The sequence below is a fragment of the Capra hircus genome, chromosome 10 (genome assembly GCF_001704415.2).
Source record: "Capra hircus breed San Clemente chromosome 10, ASM170441v1, whole genome shotgun sequence".
NCBI classification, from domain to species: domain Eukaryota; kingdom Metazoa; phylum Chordata; class Mammalia; order Artiodactyla; family Bovidae; genus Capra; species Capra hircus.
The window spans coordinates 86,852,693-86,871,471 of record NC_030817.1 but is presented as its reverse complement, the minus strand read 5'-3'; the positions used below and the strand labels follow the sequence as shown (position 1 = coordinate 86,871,471).

The 18,779-nt window shown below is 38.2% G+C and overlaps 1 protein-coding gene across 2 annotated transcripts in view; it reads left to right on the top strand.

The window, feature by feature from the left end:
* Positions 1-18,779, top strand: part of MAP2K5 (mitogen-activated protein kinase kinase 5) — a 262,257-nt gene that overhangs the window by 23,524 nt on the left and 219,954 nt on the right. For both annotated transcript variants that reach the window (XM_005685146.3, XM_005685145.3), the window contains exons 3-4: positions 1,155-1,222; positions 17,001-17,070. In XM_005685146.3, coding sequence (XP_005685203.1) covers positions 1,155-1,222; positions 17,001-17,070 — 138 coding nt within the window. The remainder of the gene's footprint in view (positions 1-1,154; positions 1,223-17,000; positions 17,071-18,779) is intronic.

Here is an 18,779-nt window from a genome sequence, read left to right as displayed (position 1 = left end):
CATTCTGCCTGGCAGATAGTATGGATGAGTGAGTGATCGGATGTGGACAGTTTTGTTTGGGACTAAAAACAAGATGTGATATTTTTGCTTGATTTATCTTCAGGTTCTGAAAGCAGTTTTGAAGACATATTTCACAACTGTTTTAATTAAGGGAAGGATGAATGAAATCAGTACATTGTTTTGGATGTGGCTCCTTTGATGATCCACTTACTCAGATTTACCCATTCTTGTTCAGTATTTTGTTAAGTCTTACTATCCTCTAGTTTTAAGACTGTTTAAATGATTTCGCAGTAGTGCAAGTCACCATTTGAAGCTTTCTGTGGTCATAAAGTACTCAGTATAAGCGAAATAGTTCAGAATATGAGAGATCAAGTGGGTTATGAGGAGAACTGTATTAGAGTTGCTTTGTAAGTTAGCCTTACACTGGGCTCTCAGTTCTGTAAAAAGGGAATGATAATAATCAAGTCATATTGTCCACATCATAGAATCGTTATGAGGCTTTTAAGGGTGTATGGAGCATAAATCACAGTGCCTTGTGTTATAGTAGTGTTCAGTAAATGATAGCCATTTTTATTATGCTATTATGACATGACAGATTGCCGGGAGAGAGGAAGAATGGAGAAATAGAGGGACAGGGTGCCGTGTGGGAAAGCAAAAAGTACTAATAGTTGAATAATACTGGCCTTTCTTCAGTTTTTAAAGTTCTTCAAGCCAAACCTGTTCATACTCCAGTTGTATGTACTTTATTTTTAAAATATTTATTTATTTATTTGGCTGTGCCATGCAACACGTGTGATTTTAGTTCCCCGACCAGGGATTGAACCCATGCTCCCTGCAGGGGAAGCTCAGAGTCTTAACCACTAGACTGCCAGGGAAATCCCTATATTTACTTTACCTTAGGTTCATGTCATAAATGACATGAGCAATATTTTAATTTTCAGCTGTCCCCCAAATTTATAGTTCTTTATTGAGATTCTGTTGTATTCTGAACCAAAAAACCAAAACAGCAAACTAATAACGTCAACGTCTGCAACATACAGTGTTGAGGATGTGGACATCAAGTTTGTAGAAACCACTTGTATTATGTTTCCAGCTGACATGGTTTTTGTATATTAAAAACTCTTAACGCTTACATTATGTTGCTTTTTAAACAGATGAAGATGAAGATGGTGATCGAATTACAGTGAGAAGTGATGAAGAAATGAAGGCAATGCTGTCATATGTAAGTATACTACTAATGAGGACTTTTCTAAAAACCTTGTTGTAATTGAGGATGCAGTTTCTTGATGTAGTGAAGATACGAAAGTAAATCACAGTTGCTCTTAACATTTTTCTAGACAACATATACAAATTTTAAAGATCTCCTTACGTGAAAGTTTAAGGGCATTCTTTTCAAAAGACACTTGCTGATCATATCATGAACATTAGGAATAATGCATCTTAATGACTTTTGCATCAGGTATGGTGCAGACTAAATGGACTATCAATTTCCTGTATTTTTTATGCAGTACTTAAAGTAACGGCTCATTGAAAATGAACCCCTGGGCTCTAAAAAATTTTTCAAAATCTACTTTCAACTGGAGATCCCTTTCACCCCTTCCAAACAGGCTGTAGTTATAATGTAGCTGCTGGCTTAATGTGGATACATAACTTACAGAGACTTACAGATGTACTGTCAGTGATTTTATGTACTAACCACCCCACCCTAAAATGAGCTACAGGGTTACTTACTGAATCTAAGTGATTTGAATATATCCCCCAAATGACTTTTCTTTTGTGTTTCAAATTTCAGTGAAAATTTGCATTAATATTTGTCTCAGGGCCAAAGTAGATAGATAAGAAAAGAGGATACATATCTAAAACTTTAATACTAAGCTTGAATAATTTAGCTACTATGGAGAGAAATAGCTTCCCTGAGCCCTGGTTTGTTCTTTTCTCTTATTTCATTTTTTCTTAATTCATTTTATTTTTTCTGAGCTTGCAGTCTGTGTACAGAACCTTTTCTAGTGGTCTGGTGAAGAGAGCATTGGACTGGAAGTCAGGAGACTACTGCCCTTCTCTGGCTTCCTGGCCTTAGGCAAAACACTTAACCTTTCTGTGCAGTAGTTGCCTCATCTGTCAATTGTGGATAATAATACTTGTCCTTTCTTCTGCACAGGGTCATTGTAGTGGTCAAATGGGATAATAGATGTGAAACCCTTTGAAAAGTTAGAAATTCTATACAAATGCAAAGTGCTATTATGGTGGAAATGATGGAACTGGTGCCCTGGCTTTTCAGTGAGTCTCTAATCTTAGCAAATGATTAGGTTGTAGGTTTTTAACCAGGATATTGTTTCATTGTAATGAAAACTGTAAAATATCTGTATGGGTTTCCACCAATAGTTTTAATTTAGGGTAGGAGGAAAGAGAACAAGAAAGATGGCATGGTTAACAGAGCGTTGCATTCAGACCAGCACAGAGTAGAAAAGTCAATTTCCCATTGACTTCACATTAACTCATTTGAGAGTCTTTGTGCCCTGAGAATTTAGAGCAGGGCTCATCAGTACCTTGAAAGGCAGAGTAGGATTGTCTGCTGAAAGGTCTAGCACTAGTATTGATAGATCAGCTACCTCTCCTGAGAATGTGACATGCTTATTTTTTAGAAAAAACACACACACAGATAGGTTCTAATTTTTTCACATGGATCCACTGCAGAGAGAACATTGCTGACATCCATGTACTTTCATTATGTCTCTGACATGACCTCACACAAAATTGTGCTTTCAAAAATGTACTTTTGGGAAGATCTAACAAACTGTGCTCTTTGAGAAGTGTTACTAGATGTGATCATAGTGATAGTCATAATTATTTCCATTTCTAAGTGCCCATTTTACGCTAGATGCTTAAGGTATTTAGTTTCCTTTGGTTTTAATAATCACTCTATAAAGTAGATATTATCATCCCTACCTTTCAGATGAGGAAGCTATGGTTAAAGAGATATGCCCAAGGTCTTACAGCTGTATGAGTATGAGTATGGACTATAAGTTCAGCTTCTCCTTGTGCCAAGGCCCATGCTCCTTCACTGTTTCATACTGCTGCTCTCCCACCTACCTTCTTGCACATTCGTACTGGGAGCTTTCTATGTGTTAAAAAATGAGATTTTTTTTTTTAAATTTTAAAAATTAAAAAAAAAGTTTTAAAAATTGTAAAAAACAGAGTACATTTTGTAAGATCTTATTGGCTTTATATAATGATTCATGAATTGGGCAATATCCCATCCGGCAGATAGAAGGGCACTCTAAAGATGTGGCAGGAGACAGGACAAGGAAGTCACTTTAGCCAAGAGCTGATGGTTTCAGGCAAGGTCACCTTCCTCTGGGGGACAGCAGGGGTCTGTCAGGTGGATGACCTCACTAGCAATGACCAGGAAATTCCAGACTGACTGGTTAAGGTTATATTCCTCAGAGAGTTTTATGTAAACCTCACTACAGTTTTCTTATGTTCGTTCATTTGCTGTGGATGAACTTTTTTCTGTAAGCTGGCTGTGGTTCATAGAATGGGGTCTAGATGATCAGGTATGAGTTTTCTCATTAATTCACTTGATATTTATAGATAAGAACCTGAGGCCCCAAGATAGAGCTCCACTCCCCAGATTGTGAATGTTGGAGCAGATTATTTTAAAATGAAAATGAAAATATCCCTGAGAGAGATAACCGGTTTTAAGTTATTTAAAACCTAACTGGATTTCCTTTTGCTCTTGTCTGTTGAGGCAGCCTCTACCATCAAATACTCTTTGTTTATATAGAGTTAGGCTCTGAATAAACAATTAAATAGTAAAGAGTAGAGGAAGCTCTGTCTCAGAAAGCACAAACAAGATTGGTTGGCTGCCATTTTGATCTGTCTTGGTTTTTATGGTTGAAATTCCTTTGGGTTACAGTTTTGCCATAAAGAAAACAATTTGGACTTAACCTCACAATAGATTTTGGTTGATAGTCTTCACTTGCCAACCTGGTATTAAAAACCTGTATTGGCCTTTTATTTTTTAAGTTCAGTTTGCCTCTGAAAAATTTTGATTCCAGGACTTGGGACCACATATTTACTGTTTAAAAAAAAAAAAGCTATGCTTTTCATGTAGAATTCAATAAATTTGCAGTCACTTTAGTATTTCTTTAAAAACCATATGGGGAAAGCAAAACTAGACATGTTTTTGCCGTAAATCCTTTAATCAGTCTTTTAAAAAAAAGCTACAGTGTCTGAGTTAAAACTTGCAGAATTTTTACCCCCCTTGGATGTAAGCATTTTCTGGCTTTGGGCCAACAGAAGCATAAGTTTGTATCAGTAATTTAAATAGATTTTTGTATTAGACCTGAAAATGTTGCCTTTTTAATTGAAAACTTATCAATTATTTAAATTGCTGGCAGCCCGAGGCTGTTAATTTTATGTGTGCCGTAATAATGGCATACACTGGTTTTTGATGCATGTGACCCACTGAATGTCGCATTGTGGTAAGGATTTGTCATGACACTAGGTTGTATGCTGTTAAATAATAACTAGCACATTAAACCAAAGTCTGTTGTCACACATTAGTACCATTTTATGTGTTATTTAGAAGTTGTGTTCTTCTCTTCATTAGATATATTTTTAAGAGATAATGAGAAGAAAACAAAGCTATAATAAATTGTCTTTTAAGAAAATGTAAAGTAATTTGGTCTCCAAGGAGATATTTAATGTATTGAGAGAATTCAGCAGCCAAATGTTATTACAGCACCATTGTGATCACTCTCTGCGTTTTGTTATGAGTTTGTGTTAATCAACAATCTGTTTTTATAGCGTAGTTTCTTGTAAGTTATGTTGGTAGAATATTCCACTTCTGGGATCATGGCTTTTCCTCTGACACTATTGTATCTTTTTAATTTCTCCATAAAGTATTTTTTTAATTAGAATTTGAAATGCTTTTATTAGAAAAAAAAAATACACCCAACCTACATATCCTGAAAACTAAATACCTGATCATTGCTAATTATTTAAAGGACCCTGTTAAATACTCCCTTTAAGTAGTTTAAATTTTTTGTTGTTCTTGTTTTCCTCTCTCATTTTCTAGAAGGATAGACAATAATCTACTGCTTTTCTCCTTCCATCTTTTTGTATTTGTTGTCTGGTAGTGCTGACCTCATTTCCTTACAGCATGAGACATCAGCCTTATTTTTGATTCATCATAAGCTTTATTTATCATTGAGACTCAGTTATAGGAGGGGGTTATTTTAATGTTAACCTCTGCTTTTAGGTGACCTTTCTTCAAGGAACTCAGCAGTACATCTTACTTTTGTAAATGAACTTGTATTTGTTTCTGCTAAATCCTGTGGCTAGTAAAGGGTTTATTACACCTAGTTCTCTTGATACTGAGAGGCTTGTATGAGTGGAAAACAGTATTAATAAGAATTATTTTCTTCGTTTTGCCTAATCTCTCTCTTTACACCATTTCTCCACATGGCCAGAAGAATATGGGGTGGGTTTAACTGTAACACTTCCCATTATGGCAGACATTGTGTATTATTGGAGTGTAAATATTCCCTTTGATATACTTGACTGTAGTGTACCTTGTTAGATGTTGGGTACCATGAGGGAGAATACTCTTTGAGATCTGTAGCACCTTGTAAATTTGGATATGATTCGCTTTATCCTAGTGTGCATAACTTGGAGATTGCCTCAGAAATCATAGTTGCTCAATAGATAGCCAGTGGAAATTTGCTGCATGACTCAGGGAACTCAAACTGGGACTCTGCAGTAGCCTAGAGGGATGGGATGGAGAGGGAGGTGGGAGGGAGATTTCAGAGGGAGGGGAGATATGTATACCTATGGCTGATTCATGTTGATGTATGGCAGAAACCAACACAATTCTATAAAGCAATATCCTTCAATTTAAAAATAAATTTTTTTAAAAAAGAGAAAAATCATAGTTGCTCAAGTAGAGTTGGAAGAAATCCTTAGAGGTCTTGTCCAAATGTCTCATTTTACAGATAAGGAAACTGAGGCCCAGCAAGATCAGATTCAGTTTGAGGTTATATTGCTAATAAATGGGAAGGCCTGAACACAGACCTAGGTCCTGGAATCCCAGTCTTCACTCCTGGTTAACTGATGTTTTTGTTTTGGCATTTATTGAGATCCTACAGAAGAAGCTTTGCAAATACCACTGTTTTCCTGATAACAAAAAAATAATACTACTTAGTAGCATGTTAGTGTACCTGAGTTTGAAATGGATTGTAAAGAAATGCTCTGGGCTTTTGAAGTTCCCTTCCTACAGGGCTGAATTTTACCTTAGGATGTGTTGCCCAGTTAGCTGTTAAACATTTAATAGCCTTAGGGCCTTTACGATTAGAAAGCTTTCTACATAGAGCAGAGATTGGAAGCTCTTTTCCACATGGTGCTTTTAAATATGCTCCACATTAAGTCGGTCCCGCGTACTTTGTATGTAGCAAAATAGCTTGGTCTTCAGTGAATGGTTGATCCATCCAAACAACTGGTAATACTCGGTACTCTCCTGGTAGGGTGGGGAGACGGTGAAAAGAACAAGACAGGAAAACTGAATGCAATACATAAATGGTGTTAGAAATTATTTAGCTTTGTTTTTTTGTTTTTTTTGTTTTTAATTGGAGTAGTATCACGCTCTAAGGTATAGAGCATGACACTTTACGACCCCATGGACTTTATAGTCCATAGAGTTCTCCAGGCCAGAATACTGAAGTGGGTAGGTAGTCTTTCCCTTCTCCAGGGGATCTTCCCGACCCAGGGATCAAACCCAGGTCTCCCGCATTGCGGGCAGACTCTTTCCCAGCTGAGTCACAAGGGAAGCTTAAGAATACTGGAGCGGGTAGCCTATCCCTTCTCCAGCGGATTTTCCTGACCCAGGAAAGCTGGGGTCTCCTGCATTGCAGGTGGATTCTTTACCAACTGAGCTATCCGGGAAGCGCAAATAAATGGTGTTTTAAATTATTTAGCTTTTTTTAAAATTGGAATAGTGTCATACTCCAAGCTATAAGTAAAATTTTTGTATTTTTTTTCTCATCCTAGTCAAAGAATGAAACTTTTTTTCAGAGGCAGATTATTCTAACTTTCTTCTCTATGTTATCTGGGATATATGGATGTCCTTGAAATAGTGATAAGAATGTAGTGGCCCCTTATTTAGCCCCTCTTTGAAATACCTCAGGGCGTTTTTGCTAACAAGAAGCAGAAGCAGATGGAAGTTTGCATCAGATTATTAGGTAGCTCGTGGAAGCAAAGGAAGAGACAGAATACGCAGGCCTCAGTCAGGGTGGCACCAGAGTATTCTGGGGCTTTGAACCACCAATATTTTGTCATTAATATGGCCGCACTTCTAGTTCAGTTCCCTCTCTATGGAGGGCTCAGGATGACCTACAGTTTGGGTCCTCTGGGGTCCTATGTTGAGGCAGCTGACATGAGGGGACCGAAAAATGCAGGACATCAATTAGGCTCTTAGGGGCTATTGTAGGAGCTTCTCTTCCAGAGAGATGTGGACTGGAAGGAGATGATGGACGTCCAGCAGTCAGGTTGCTGTGGGGCATAACCAAGGCCTTAGGCTCTTGTAGCACCTCCAAATGAACCCATTCTCTTAGGGCCAGTTTTACTGGAAACAAGATGGGTGTTTTCTATATATATCTGAAAGGTGAACATAAATTTGCTACAATAAAGTTAGAAGAATTCAGTAAATTTTCAACTCATGACTGCAATATGTACAAAAAGGTGTAAATTGTAATTGGAAATTAAAACAAGTTGTCTCTGTTATTACAAGTCTCTCTGTTATATGTTATTTACTCATCCTCACTGCCTTTTCATTAATTTTTTTAACAACATTTGAGCAGTAGGCTGAATCTTTGTTGAACACGATTGGAACTGGCTAAATAAAGTAGTCTACTTATAAGGGAGTGTCCTATTTGGCCTGCTGTCTTTATGACCTGATGCTCCTGTTTTATTTAAGTGGTAGGTTCCCTGAAGCTATTTAAACTTCTCCTCCTTTGGAGGTATGGCAGAATTGCTACAACTTAGAGATCAGATGAAAGGCCAGTGTAGACAGTGCCTCAAGCCAACCATGGTGGTGACTAGTGAAGCCTTATCTGAGAGGATCCCGCAGGTTTTGGACCCATTGCTGAATACGAATTTAAACTTCTGCCAACACACATTACCTGAAACTTGGCCAAGTTGAATTTCATCTGCTGTTGGCTATCCAAACTTCAATTCCTATTAAGACCATCTGGAGTTCCCTAACATCCTTTATAGTTTTACTGTCCAAAACAAATAGTGTTATCATTAAACTTGGCCAACTTACTGTCTGTTTCATTTTCAAATCACTAATAAATACATTTGTCTGGTAACGTTGATCTATAAAGAGGCCCCAGAGTTGTTCCCTGTTGACCTTTCATTGGAAGACTTTTCATTGTGATTTTCTTTCTCTTCATCTAATCAATCCATGACCATATGTGGACCCTTGGTCTAGAGTCATTTAAGAAAGAACATGTGTGCCTTGTAGTCACCTCAAGGCAGAGGAAATGAGTTTTCAGGGGTTGAAGCCAGAAAATAAAGATAGTTATTAATTTGGTATTCAAAATAGATTAGCTTCATATGTTATTTTTGACTAAGGAGCTGCTGTGTGCTTCTTAAGAGGTGAGCATCATAGAAGGGATATCTCTTAAATGTAAAGTATAAGAAATAATTGAAAGAAAGTATAATTGATGACATTGCTGAGTAGTGTTGTAATTGAATTTGTAGCCATCTGACAGAGTTAAGGTTGTTGAGTTCTTCACCAGGAAAACTAAATTATATAACCATGGACTGCAAATAGTTCATTAGTTTATTGATTATTGCTGTAATTACTGACTCAGCTACATATAATGGGGTATGCTTGCAGTATTGACGAAACAGGAATTTTAAAATTTTATCATTAATAGGAAAAGCCAGCATGCTTATTTTTTTATAAGTATATCCTCATACTGTACTGTTTATATTGTCTGCTAGAAGGCATGCTAAGGAGAGAGTAGAAACCTTTCTGTTATAAATGTATAGAAAAATGATAAATAAATTTGATTTGAGTTGATATGTAAGACTTGCCACTAAGTTAGAGATCCAGCCAATGAGAATACGTGGTCATCACGTCTGGATTATTTCCTATTGGCCTTCTCCCCTTGAACATATGCGGAGTGGCCATTATGCGTATGGGACGGTGCTGTACACTCTATGGCTAGGTACTCTACTAGCTTCTTAGGTTTTTTGGAGACAGGTCTTTTTGAAAATGTGAGGAAAGGTGTTTATTCTTTTCCCAGAAAATTCACACAGTGCAGCATTTCACCTAGGAGTTCAGGAATTTCAAGGATCTCCCAAGGCCCATATAGACACCAGATTAACACCTCTGGCATAAGACATAATAAAATACATGAGACATGGTCCATGGCCTTGATGAACTTCCAGATGGAGAAACAATGTTCCTTATAGTACCTTTCCACTTGTATTATTATTTATAGTACTGTACTAATTGAGGGGAGTTGCGGGCACACTGACTCAGCCTTGGTAAACATTACTTAAATGCTACCTCTCTACTTGGTCTGATTTCGGCAGTCTTGTTTAGCGGTTTCTATGTCACCCTATTGTCATGGCCATTTTCCTTGTATGTACTGTTGCTTGGAAGTGGGAGATTCATAGTAACATGGTGCCCTATTTTAAGATATCTTTCAAAGTACTTTATAAAAATGTTTCTTATATACCAGCTTCTATGATTGTGATGTTCCTGACACCTCTATGAGGTGAGCAAGGCAGGTATTTTTTTTCATATTTAGAGCTGAGAATACTGAGGCACGAACAAGTTGCCTGCCTTTCTCAAGGTCACATGGCTGGTAAATGCAAAGATGGGACCTGAGATCACTCACTGATTTGCCCATTTATTCATAGAGCCAGTTTTTTTGTTTTATTTTGTTTTGGCTGTTCTGGGTCTTTGTTGCTCCGCGTGGACTTTCTCTAGTTGCAGAGAGTGGGGGCTGCTCTTCACTGCAGTGTGAGACGTACTGTGGTGGCGTCTCTTGTTGCAGAGCATAGCCTCTGGGCTGCATGGGCTTCAGTAGCTGCAGCGCATGGAGCTTAGTAGCTGTGGCTCCTGGGCTCTAGAGCACGGGCTCAGTAGTGCGGCGTATGGGCTTAGTTGCTCTGCGGCATGCGGGATCCTCTCAGATCAGGGATCGAACCTGTGTCTCCTGCATTGGCAGGCAGACTGTACCACTGAGCCACCAGGGAAGCCTCCAGCCAGCTTTTCATACGGTAAATATTTATGGGATGGCAAGTATCTAGCCAAGCCCTATGCTAGGTGGTAAAGATGCAGTGAACATATAGTTCACTCCTTCAGGGGGCTCATGGTTCAGTCAGGGAACTTAACAAAAAAGGAAAGAGTGTTTCATGTGGGAGGACAGGAAAGACTCAAATACCAGGCAGAGTGACCTAAGCATTTGGTATTCTGTGAGCACAGAGAAGGAGCACCAGATCTAGCTCTGGAGACAGATAAGGTTTCCTGAAGAGAGTAGTGTCTAGGTGGAGCAGCAAGGACAAGGGGTCTGGAAAGGGTGTTTGAAGAGAGAGAATAGTGTGTTTAAAGGCCCAGGTGAAAGGACGCCTGGTGTATTCAGGAGGCACTGCCTGTGATCAGTGTGGTATGGACAATGTGGGAGGGTTGAGATGAGGTTGTGAAGGCAAGTAGGTTCGATCATGGGGGGCCCTAGCTTGAGGATGTGAGCAGTGAGGAGAATGTAGAGTTAGTAAGAAGGTGATGGATTAGATGTGGGGAAGAAGGAAAGGAGTGGTTTGGGAGGCTAGGTCATGGTGATGTCATTCATCCGGATGGTGAGCCCATATGTTGGAAGACAGGCCTAGGGCATGAGGGAGAGTGGGAGAGGTGGGGACCTGTTGAATTTGAGGGGGCCTCTGGACAACCAACTAGGTATGTTCCAAATCTTAGGAGAGAAATCTGGGCTGGAAATAAAGGTTTGTGATTCATCAGCTCCTAATTAGTCTCAGTGACTCCTCTGGTAATTGAAAGCTTTGAAGTGGCTGAAGTTAACTCAAGGAGAGGATAAAATAAAAAAAGGAAGGTTGATGAAAAGCCACGGGAAACTTGAGTATTTAAAGGAGGAGTGGGAAAAGAATCACTTACAGGAAACTGAGCAGTGTGGCAAGAGAGGCAGAAGGAAGATGTGGAGGGGTGGCGGAGCCCCTGAAGAAAGAGAGTCACCAGCCAGCACAGAATCTGCAGTATATTAATACCTTCCCACCACCCCCGGCCTCTGAAAGGCCAGGCGACATGGCTTCACTCGCACAGGTGACAGTGAAGAAGCCAGGCTCTCCACCAGCTCGGCAGTCCGCCCTGTAGCCTGCTTTAGTTAAATCTTTTGAGGTATGAGAAATAGGAGATAGCTGATCTTTTTTTTTTTTTTAAAATCATGATTATATTTTAATATACAACCAAAATATAAAACACCATAGTAAATTGATGGCAATAAAATATGGTATTTCATTTGCACTGCATGACAAACAGTTAGCATCCTTAGTCATAAATGAGAATAACTTACCTTTTGACTCTCAACTAGCAACAAACATTTTATGTTCTGAGTGCATGGACTAGAATGAAAGGAGTTTTCTTCTTGGTTGACTGATAAATCATTTACTACATTTGTCAAATAGGTGTGGTGATATTCCTAGAATAGGATAGGGTTGTGAGAAATTAGGTGAATAAATGTAAATATCTAGTATTGTTACCAAGCAAGGACTCATGTGAATGAGGTACAGAATGCTCTTGACAGTGGGTGTTTGTAGTGAAGTGAAGGTTTATTTGCCGGGCACCAAGCCAGGAGAATGGGCAGCTCATGGTCCAAAGGCCTAAACTCCTCCATGGCTTTCAGGTCGGAGTTTTAAAGACAGTGTGAGGGTGGGGGTCATAGGAAGTTGATCAGCTCATGGACCTTCTTCTGATTGCCTGGAGGTGAGGTTACAGGGTAAGGTTTCAGGAATCTCAACCTTCTGGTTCCAACCAGTCTGGGGTCCAGTGCTTGTGGTCAGCAAGTAGTCATCATCCTCCACCTGTTCACTTTTAAATATCTCAACCACTAATCATTAGTTTACAAACGCCTTCACTAATCTATTGCTGCAGTTTAATTTTGAGTTTCACAGTAACCCTATGTAACAGTTTCTTTAGAACACAGATATGCATCAGATTGTTAACAATATCCCTTCAGGAGGAACTAAGCAGGCCTTTGATTCTGTTGTCCTAATAGTTTACTCCTTGAATCTGCTCTGTGGAACTCAGGGAAGCCTAGGAGACTAAAGCCTTTTTCTGCAACAAGAAACAGAGGACACGAGGGGCTTTTGAACCCAGGAGGGCCCTGAAGGGTCTTACTTAAGTTTCAGTCCCTCCTGTTTTTTTGATACTCCTTAATACTGAGGGGAACAGAGGTGGGACAAGAAAGGGAATAAAGTTTTGGACGGAGAAATTAATCATAAACTTGGCAGGGGAGTTGAGGGGCTCTATCAGTATTGAGCCTAACACACAGTAGGTATCCAGTGAGTGGGAGTTATTTCTGGGTGTATCTCTTTGTTATCTCTGTTTTCTCTCCTTTCAGCAGAGGACTTGTGCCTTGTAAAATTAAACTGTGCTGTTTTAGAACTCAAGTTTTTATGTGGCAGATTTCCATGAAGAAAAAAGTGTTGTAATTATTGATTGGATTGCGCTGTTAGAATTAGGTTCATAACAGACAGGAATACTGTATGATAAACTTGCAAACAGAACAAAGCCAAAAATTGTACTTGTTATCCCCTTGTTGAATCTGGCCCTCTGTTTCAAATTAATTAGGTTTTTGGATAACTATGCTAAACTTTGTCACATCCTTATTAAAATTGTTTAAGGATTTTGAAGAACATCTCAGAGGGACTTTGAAACTAATCTGAGTCTGGTACTGGAGATTCCATTAGCAATCACAAAACTGATTAATCTTTTACTCAGTTAGCTTATTGATTATTGCTGCAATTACTGCATGTAACAGATTCTACAGGGGATACCAGAGAAAACAACGTTTTATAACTGCCGCTGACGTGTTCAGAATAAATGCAGTCTTTCGTACTTTTCATACGTACCATTTTTGTGTCTTTAAATCCTGGAACACTTCTACTTAGAAAGTGCTGTGCTTAATATTGTTTCACTGTTAGGAGGTTCACTTTTAAATCTCTCAACTACTAATCATTACCGTTTACACATGCCTTCACTAATTCTATTGCTGCAGTTTAATTTTGAGCTTCACAGTAACTCTATATAATAGAGAAGCTATCTTTATTCTCATTCAGAGAAAACTAAGGTTCAGTGAGGTTAAATGGCCTCCTAAAGGCTGTGCAGATTAATAAATGGCAGAATTGGTATCAGTCTCCATTTCAGTCAGTATGTATCAGACACCTACTATGTGCCAGGCTTTGTGTTAGGGGTAATGAAAGCTGGATAGGATAATAGAGGTTGAGCTAAGAAAGCTTTTTGGATAACTTCAAATTATAGCTCTATTAATGTTATCATGATCACTTTGTTACTTTTCTGTCTAAACCATATCGTTAATAAATACCTTGGTATAAAAGACTTAGATTTTTGTTTGGTTTGGTTGGTTGTCTTTTCATTTTGTTTTTATCTAGTACAAACCTAGTCTTTGTCATTATTGCTTATTTTATCACTATTTAGAACAAAATTGGAAAGAATCCCCTCTAAAGGGAAAATATATAAAACCCTGAGAAAGGATGAAGATCTGAAAGGAATTTGCTTTATAACTTGTTAAGTGCTCTCATATTTTCTCATGTGAGTCTCACAACAGTCCTGTGGGTACATACCACCTTCATTTTACAGCTGAGTAAACTGAGACACCGTGAGCATTTCTTCACTGAGGTCATCAGTTGAAAGTGGCCAGTACTGAGATCCCAGGGCTTGAGTCTCTAACTCGTCTCAAGGCCTTGCTCGTCTCTCTGGGCAGCACAGGCCTTGCGGCTCATCAGGACTGCCCCATGCCAGGAGGTACTGTGCATGGCCCACGTTTTATCCTTGTCCGTTGACGAATGCCACGTGAGCAGTGGCCTAAGCTCCGAGCCCCCTTGGCAGCCGCTCAGCCGTCACCAGGCCTGCTCCGGAGGGGTCAGTTGCCTAGAGTGGGCCCATGCCATGGGTTTACTTGCTACCCTTTATAGTTTGCCCTTGAGGGTGAATTACTTTGGAGTGTGGAACACAAGATTCTGTGTTAATATGAACACAGATCAAACCCTGTATTTTAGCAGGAGAAAACATTCCTTGGATTTGGAAGAATTGTAGAAAACAAAAAACAAATCCTGACCACTTGCTTTGAAGAAGCTGTCAGGTGGCATGCTTAATATCATCACTGTGACTGTATTAATCAGTGTGCAAAGAGATGTTTACAGATTGCTAAAAAAATTCCTACAATGGTCCTAAAAGTATGTATGGCTTGCCAGTTGATTTGGCACAGCTCAGAAATGAAAGGGAAACCATTTTTATTTATATATTTTGTGAGGTAAATAAATAAAGTTGGAAAACAGGTCAATTTCATGCATGCAAGGTTTTATAGTAGGAAAAAAATACCTTGCACCTGTTCTGACCCTTTACATGTGAGGTTATTTGTTTTCAAACTTGACCCCAAGCACCGGTTTCAGACAACTATAATTAATTTGTTAGATAAAGCATAAGGATATTTTATTTGTTTTGATTTCTAGGACTGTGGTCAAGTCGTAACTGAAATTCCTAACCTACTGTACATAGCAGTTAATTAAAGAAAAGCATTAAGTATAGGAGGACACCACCACTGCTGTTGTCTTGTATCAGTATAAAAAGGCAGTAATTTTTTTGACAGCTACTGATTGGAAAGTTGCTTGCAGCCTTCCAGAAGCAAGAGGGTACATGCCGTGGATCAATAACCAGCAAATTTCCCATTAAAAAGAATACCTGAGCAATGTTTCAAATAGCCACTGGCATCTTAATTTTCCATGGAAACCTCAAATACTTGTGTGCTGAGGACAAGTCATTTTCGGACAATTTTTCCAGACTACTTGTTAACAGTTATTGCTGTCCCATAAGGTTGACAGCCTACATGATTGATATTTCATTTACTTGTCATCACTGTTTGAGTAATGGCGAGCCCTATATTTCTGTGATTTTAAGGAATATAGTTTCCTGAAAGACATTTGCTTTAGTACGTATTCCAGGGAGTGTATCACATGTTTATGCTGTATGTATATATACTTTTACATCATAGAGGGAAAGAATGAGTTTCCTTCATGGTTTGAAAGCTCTCAGAAGGCAGGGTATCCTTCTATTAACCCACAGCCATTGGGGGCTTCCCTGGTGGCTCAGTGAGTAAAGCATCTGCCCACAATGTGGGAGACCCGTGTTCAGTTCCTGGGCTGGGAAGATCCCCTGGAGCAGGAAACGGCAACCCACTCCAGTACCCTTGCTGGGAAAATCCCATGGACAGAGAAGTCTGGTAGGCTACAGTCCATGGGGTCACAAAGAGTCGGACATGATTGAGCGACTTCACTTTCACTTTCACATCAAAAATCCACTTTCACTTTGTTTTTAGGGTGACGATTCTTTTTTACAGATGATATGGAATTTTGTAACTCCCCTTTATTTCTAAGGGAAAAATAAACTCAATCTTGTGATGATTTTAATGTACATAAAAGCAATAAGAAGATATATGTACATGTTTTCTAAAAAGAAACTTTTAAGAATGTCAACAAATAATGATTATCAAAGAGAAATTTTCTGGAAATGTGATAGCTAAAAAGGAAATATGCATGTATTTCTAAGAAATATTATTTACTTACTTTTGGCTGCCTCAAGTCTTAGTTGCAGCATGTGGGCTCTCTCCATGGCAGCTCTAGGCTTCTCTCTAGTTGAGGTACACAGATTCAGTAGTTGTGGTGTGGGCTTAGTTGCCCCACAGCATGTGGGGTCTAGTTCCCCAACCTGGGATTGAACCTGGGTCCTTTGCACTGGAAGGCAGATGGACCACCAGGGAAGTCCCTGCATTTGTTTTTAATATAGAAACAAGTACAGAAGGGGAGTTCTGCTCTTTGACAGTCCCTTGAAACACAAAATCAGTGGCTTTCATTGTTGATATTTTCCACCAAGAACATCATTTTGTTGTTTGTCAAGTGTTAAAAGAAGTCAGGGCACAGAAGCCATTTCCAGGTTAGGTGGAAATATGCTCATCAATTAACTTGTTAAGGAAAATAGGAGCAGACTGTAATACAGCCTACCGAATGAACTTGTTTATGATGATATATGAAAGCTTTTTGAATTTGGAACTTTATTTTTCATGCTCAAATTTTTAAAGTGAAATTTGATCCATACTAAAGTATTTAGAAGATTAAAGCATGAAAGTTATGCTTGCTTGAAATTGGGCTGCCTTTTTATCATGTTAATCCTGTTATCTTTGGATGGGTCATGTCTTGTTTGCTTGTTACACAGTCTCAGTGATTTTGAGTTCCATTGTCTGTATATTTTATATACAAAGATGAATAATGTTTGATTAACTAACTGGCATGTAGGTCCAAACTGAATATGAGGCATCTCCATTTTGCTTTGTAGAGTCCAGGGAAAAAGAACAAAAGGCAATTTGAGAAATTTCTACTAAAATACTTTGTGTCATTTTTAATATATGTCATTTTCAAAACATTTCTAGAGATGAGATACTAACCTAAAGTCTTAATCAGCCATTTTTACTCTTAAAGACAGCGTGAAGGATAACACTATACTGGACTTTCAGTTCCGAGTATCCACTATAGTCAGTTTGATGTGCAAATAGAGAAAAAGAATTCTCTAGGCTGCTATGTATGTACCAGCAATTTACAAAAGTGCTGTGAATTAAACAACCCATAAGTGTCTGTTCCAGTGTTCATACATTACTGAGTAATCTCTTTCTATAATCTCTTTGCAGTATTATTCTACAATAATGGAACAGCAAGTAAATGGACAGTTAATAGAGCCTCTGCAGATATTTCCAAGAGGTAATGTTGAACAAATTCTAATCAACAATGATTATTTCAGCAAACTGTTTCATCAACAGTTATGTTTTCCAAAGTTTTAAATGCACATAACATGATGTTTAGCTCTTAATTTGAAAAAACAAAAGAAGTATTCATTACCATGGGGATTGCAGGCTATATTATAGTTATGGCAGATAAAATATCTAATTTAGTAGAGTAAATTAAACTAACTAGATTGTTTTTTGTTTTTGAAGTGCATACTTACATTCGCTTAAAGAACTCTTTGGGGGTCCACATGGTTTCTAAACCAAGGAAAATGAATGAATTTAATTTTGGATATTTATAAATTGTGGCTCATGATGGTAGCCAGAGTTGCTATTAAGGAGAAAGCTTTCAGCTGGTATAGAAGCCTTGATTTACTAGAGGGTTTTAGGAGAGATATTTTGGTGGGATGTTTGGTGCTGGATTTTGGGGGGGATATATCTTCTAAATAATTGAAAATCCTCCTAAATAGGAATTTGATTATTAAGTTTCAAAAAATATGAGCTGATGAGAGTGAGTCTTGGTGAGTCAAATCATTTGTTTTTCCCTTTAGGTTTGATAGTACTAGCCTTGTAACAGATATGATTGCTCAACTGTATATAAATGTTTCCTCAAAGTTTGAATAATGGTGAAAAAGAACAGTTTAATTATATAAACCATTAAGTCCTTCACCCATTATACATTGCCCTACTTGGAAGTCTGTGTTTTCTAACTGATGAAACAGATAAGAAAATTTCTCTGAGTCTTCTAGAAATAGCTTAATTAAAATAGTTAGAAGTTAAACTTTACCTTCGTTAACTGATACTGTACAAATAATCATGGTATGAGTTTTCCAATTAGGCATTCTAGACTTTCATTACCTGTAACTCTCTGAAGTTTAAATGGCTCAGTTAACCAGTAGACTGCTATTTGCACTGATGAAGTCTCCAAAGGCAGCTGGCTCGGCCAGCCCATGAGGTCTGGGTTCAAGAGTAATGCTATTCTTTTAGCATTAAGGTGGGCAGCTGGCTTAGGCGTATTTAGTAAACTATTGATAATAACTTATTAAAGAGCTAAGTAAGTAAATAAAACTTGGCCATTGATAACATATCTGAAACAATGATGATTAATTCAGTTCTGTTGTACCTGAAGACTGAACTTGAAAAAAAAAAAGAGAAAAAAAAAGTTGCCATTTCTATGTATCAGGCCAATAACAGGATGCAAATTATTTCTTAACAAGACAAGAGAATTTGGGGAAATTTCAGAACTGTTTTTCCATGAGGAATATTTTTTTTTTTTTACTGGCTGAAATCATTTCCATAAATTGCTTTCCTGCTTTATAACTTTATAGCTCTCTTGTAGCAAACCCTAGTACAGTACCCTGGATTATTGTAATTCTAATGCCTTGGGTCTTCATTTCTTTTCTCCCATAATATTTACTTCTCTTCGTCCAGAATCTTTCCAGGTTCTCTTTGTTTTCTTTTATCTTGTGAACAGTCCCTGTCAGTCTCCCTGTCCATACCATCGTGCCCCTCCCATGATAATAACAGCCATTTTTAGAGATCTTCTCTGTTCAGGCACTAATATTGCTTTGTGTGTTACCATTTCTAGTTCTCTCAAAAGTCCTGCCTATTATTGCTTTCATGTTAGAGTTGAGAATATTTAGGTCCAGAGACATTAATTAACTCTAGTGTTAGTCGCCCAATCGT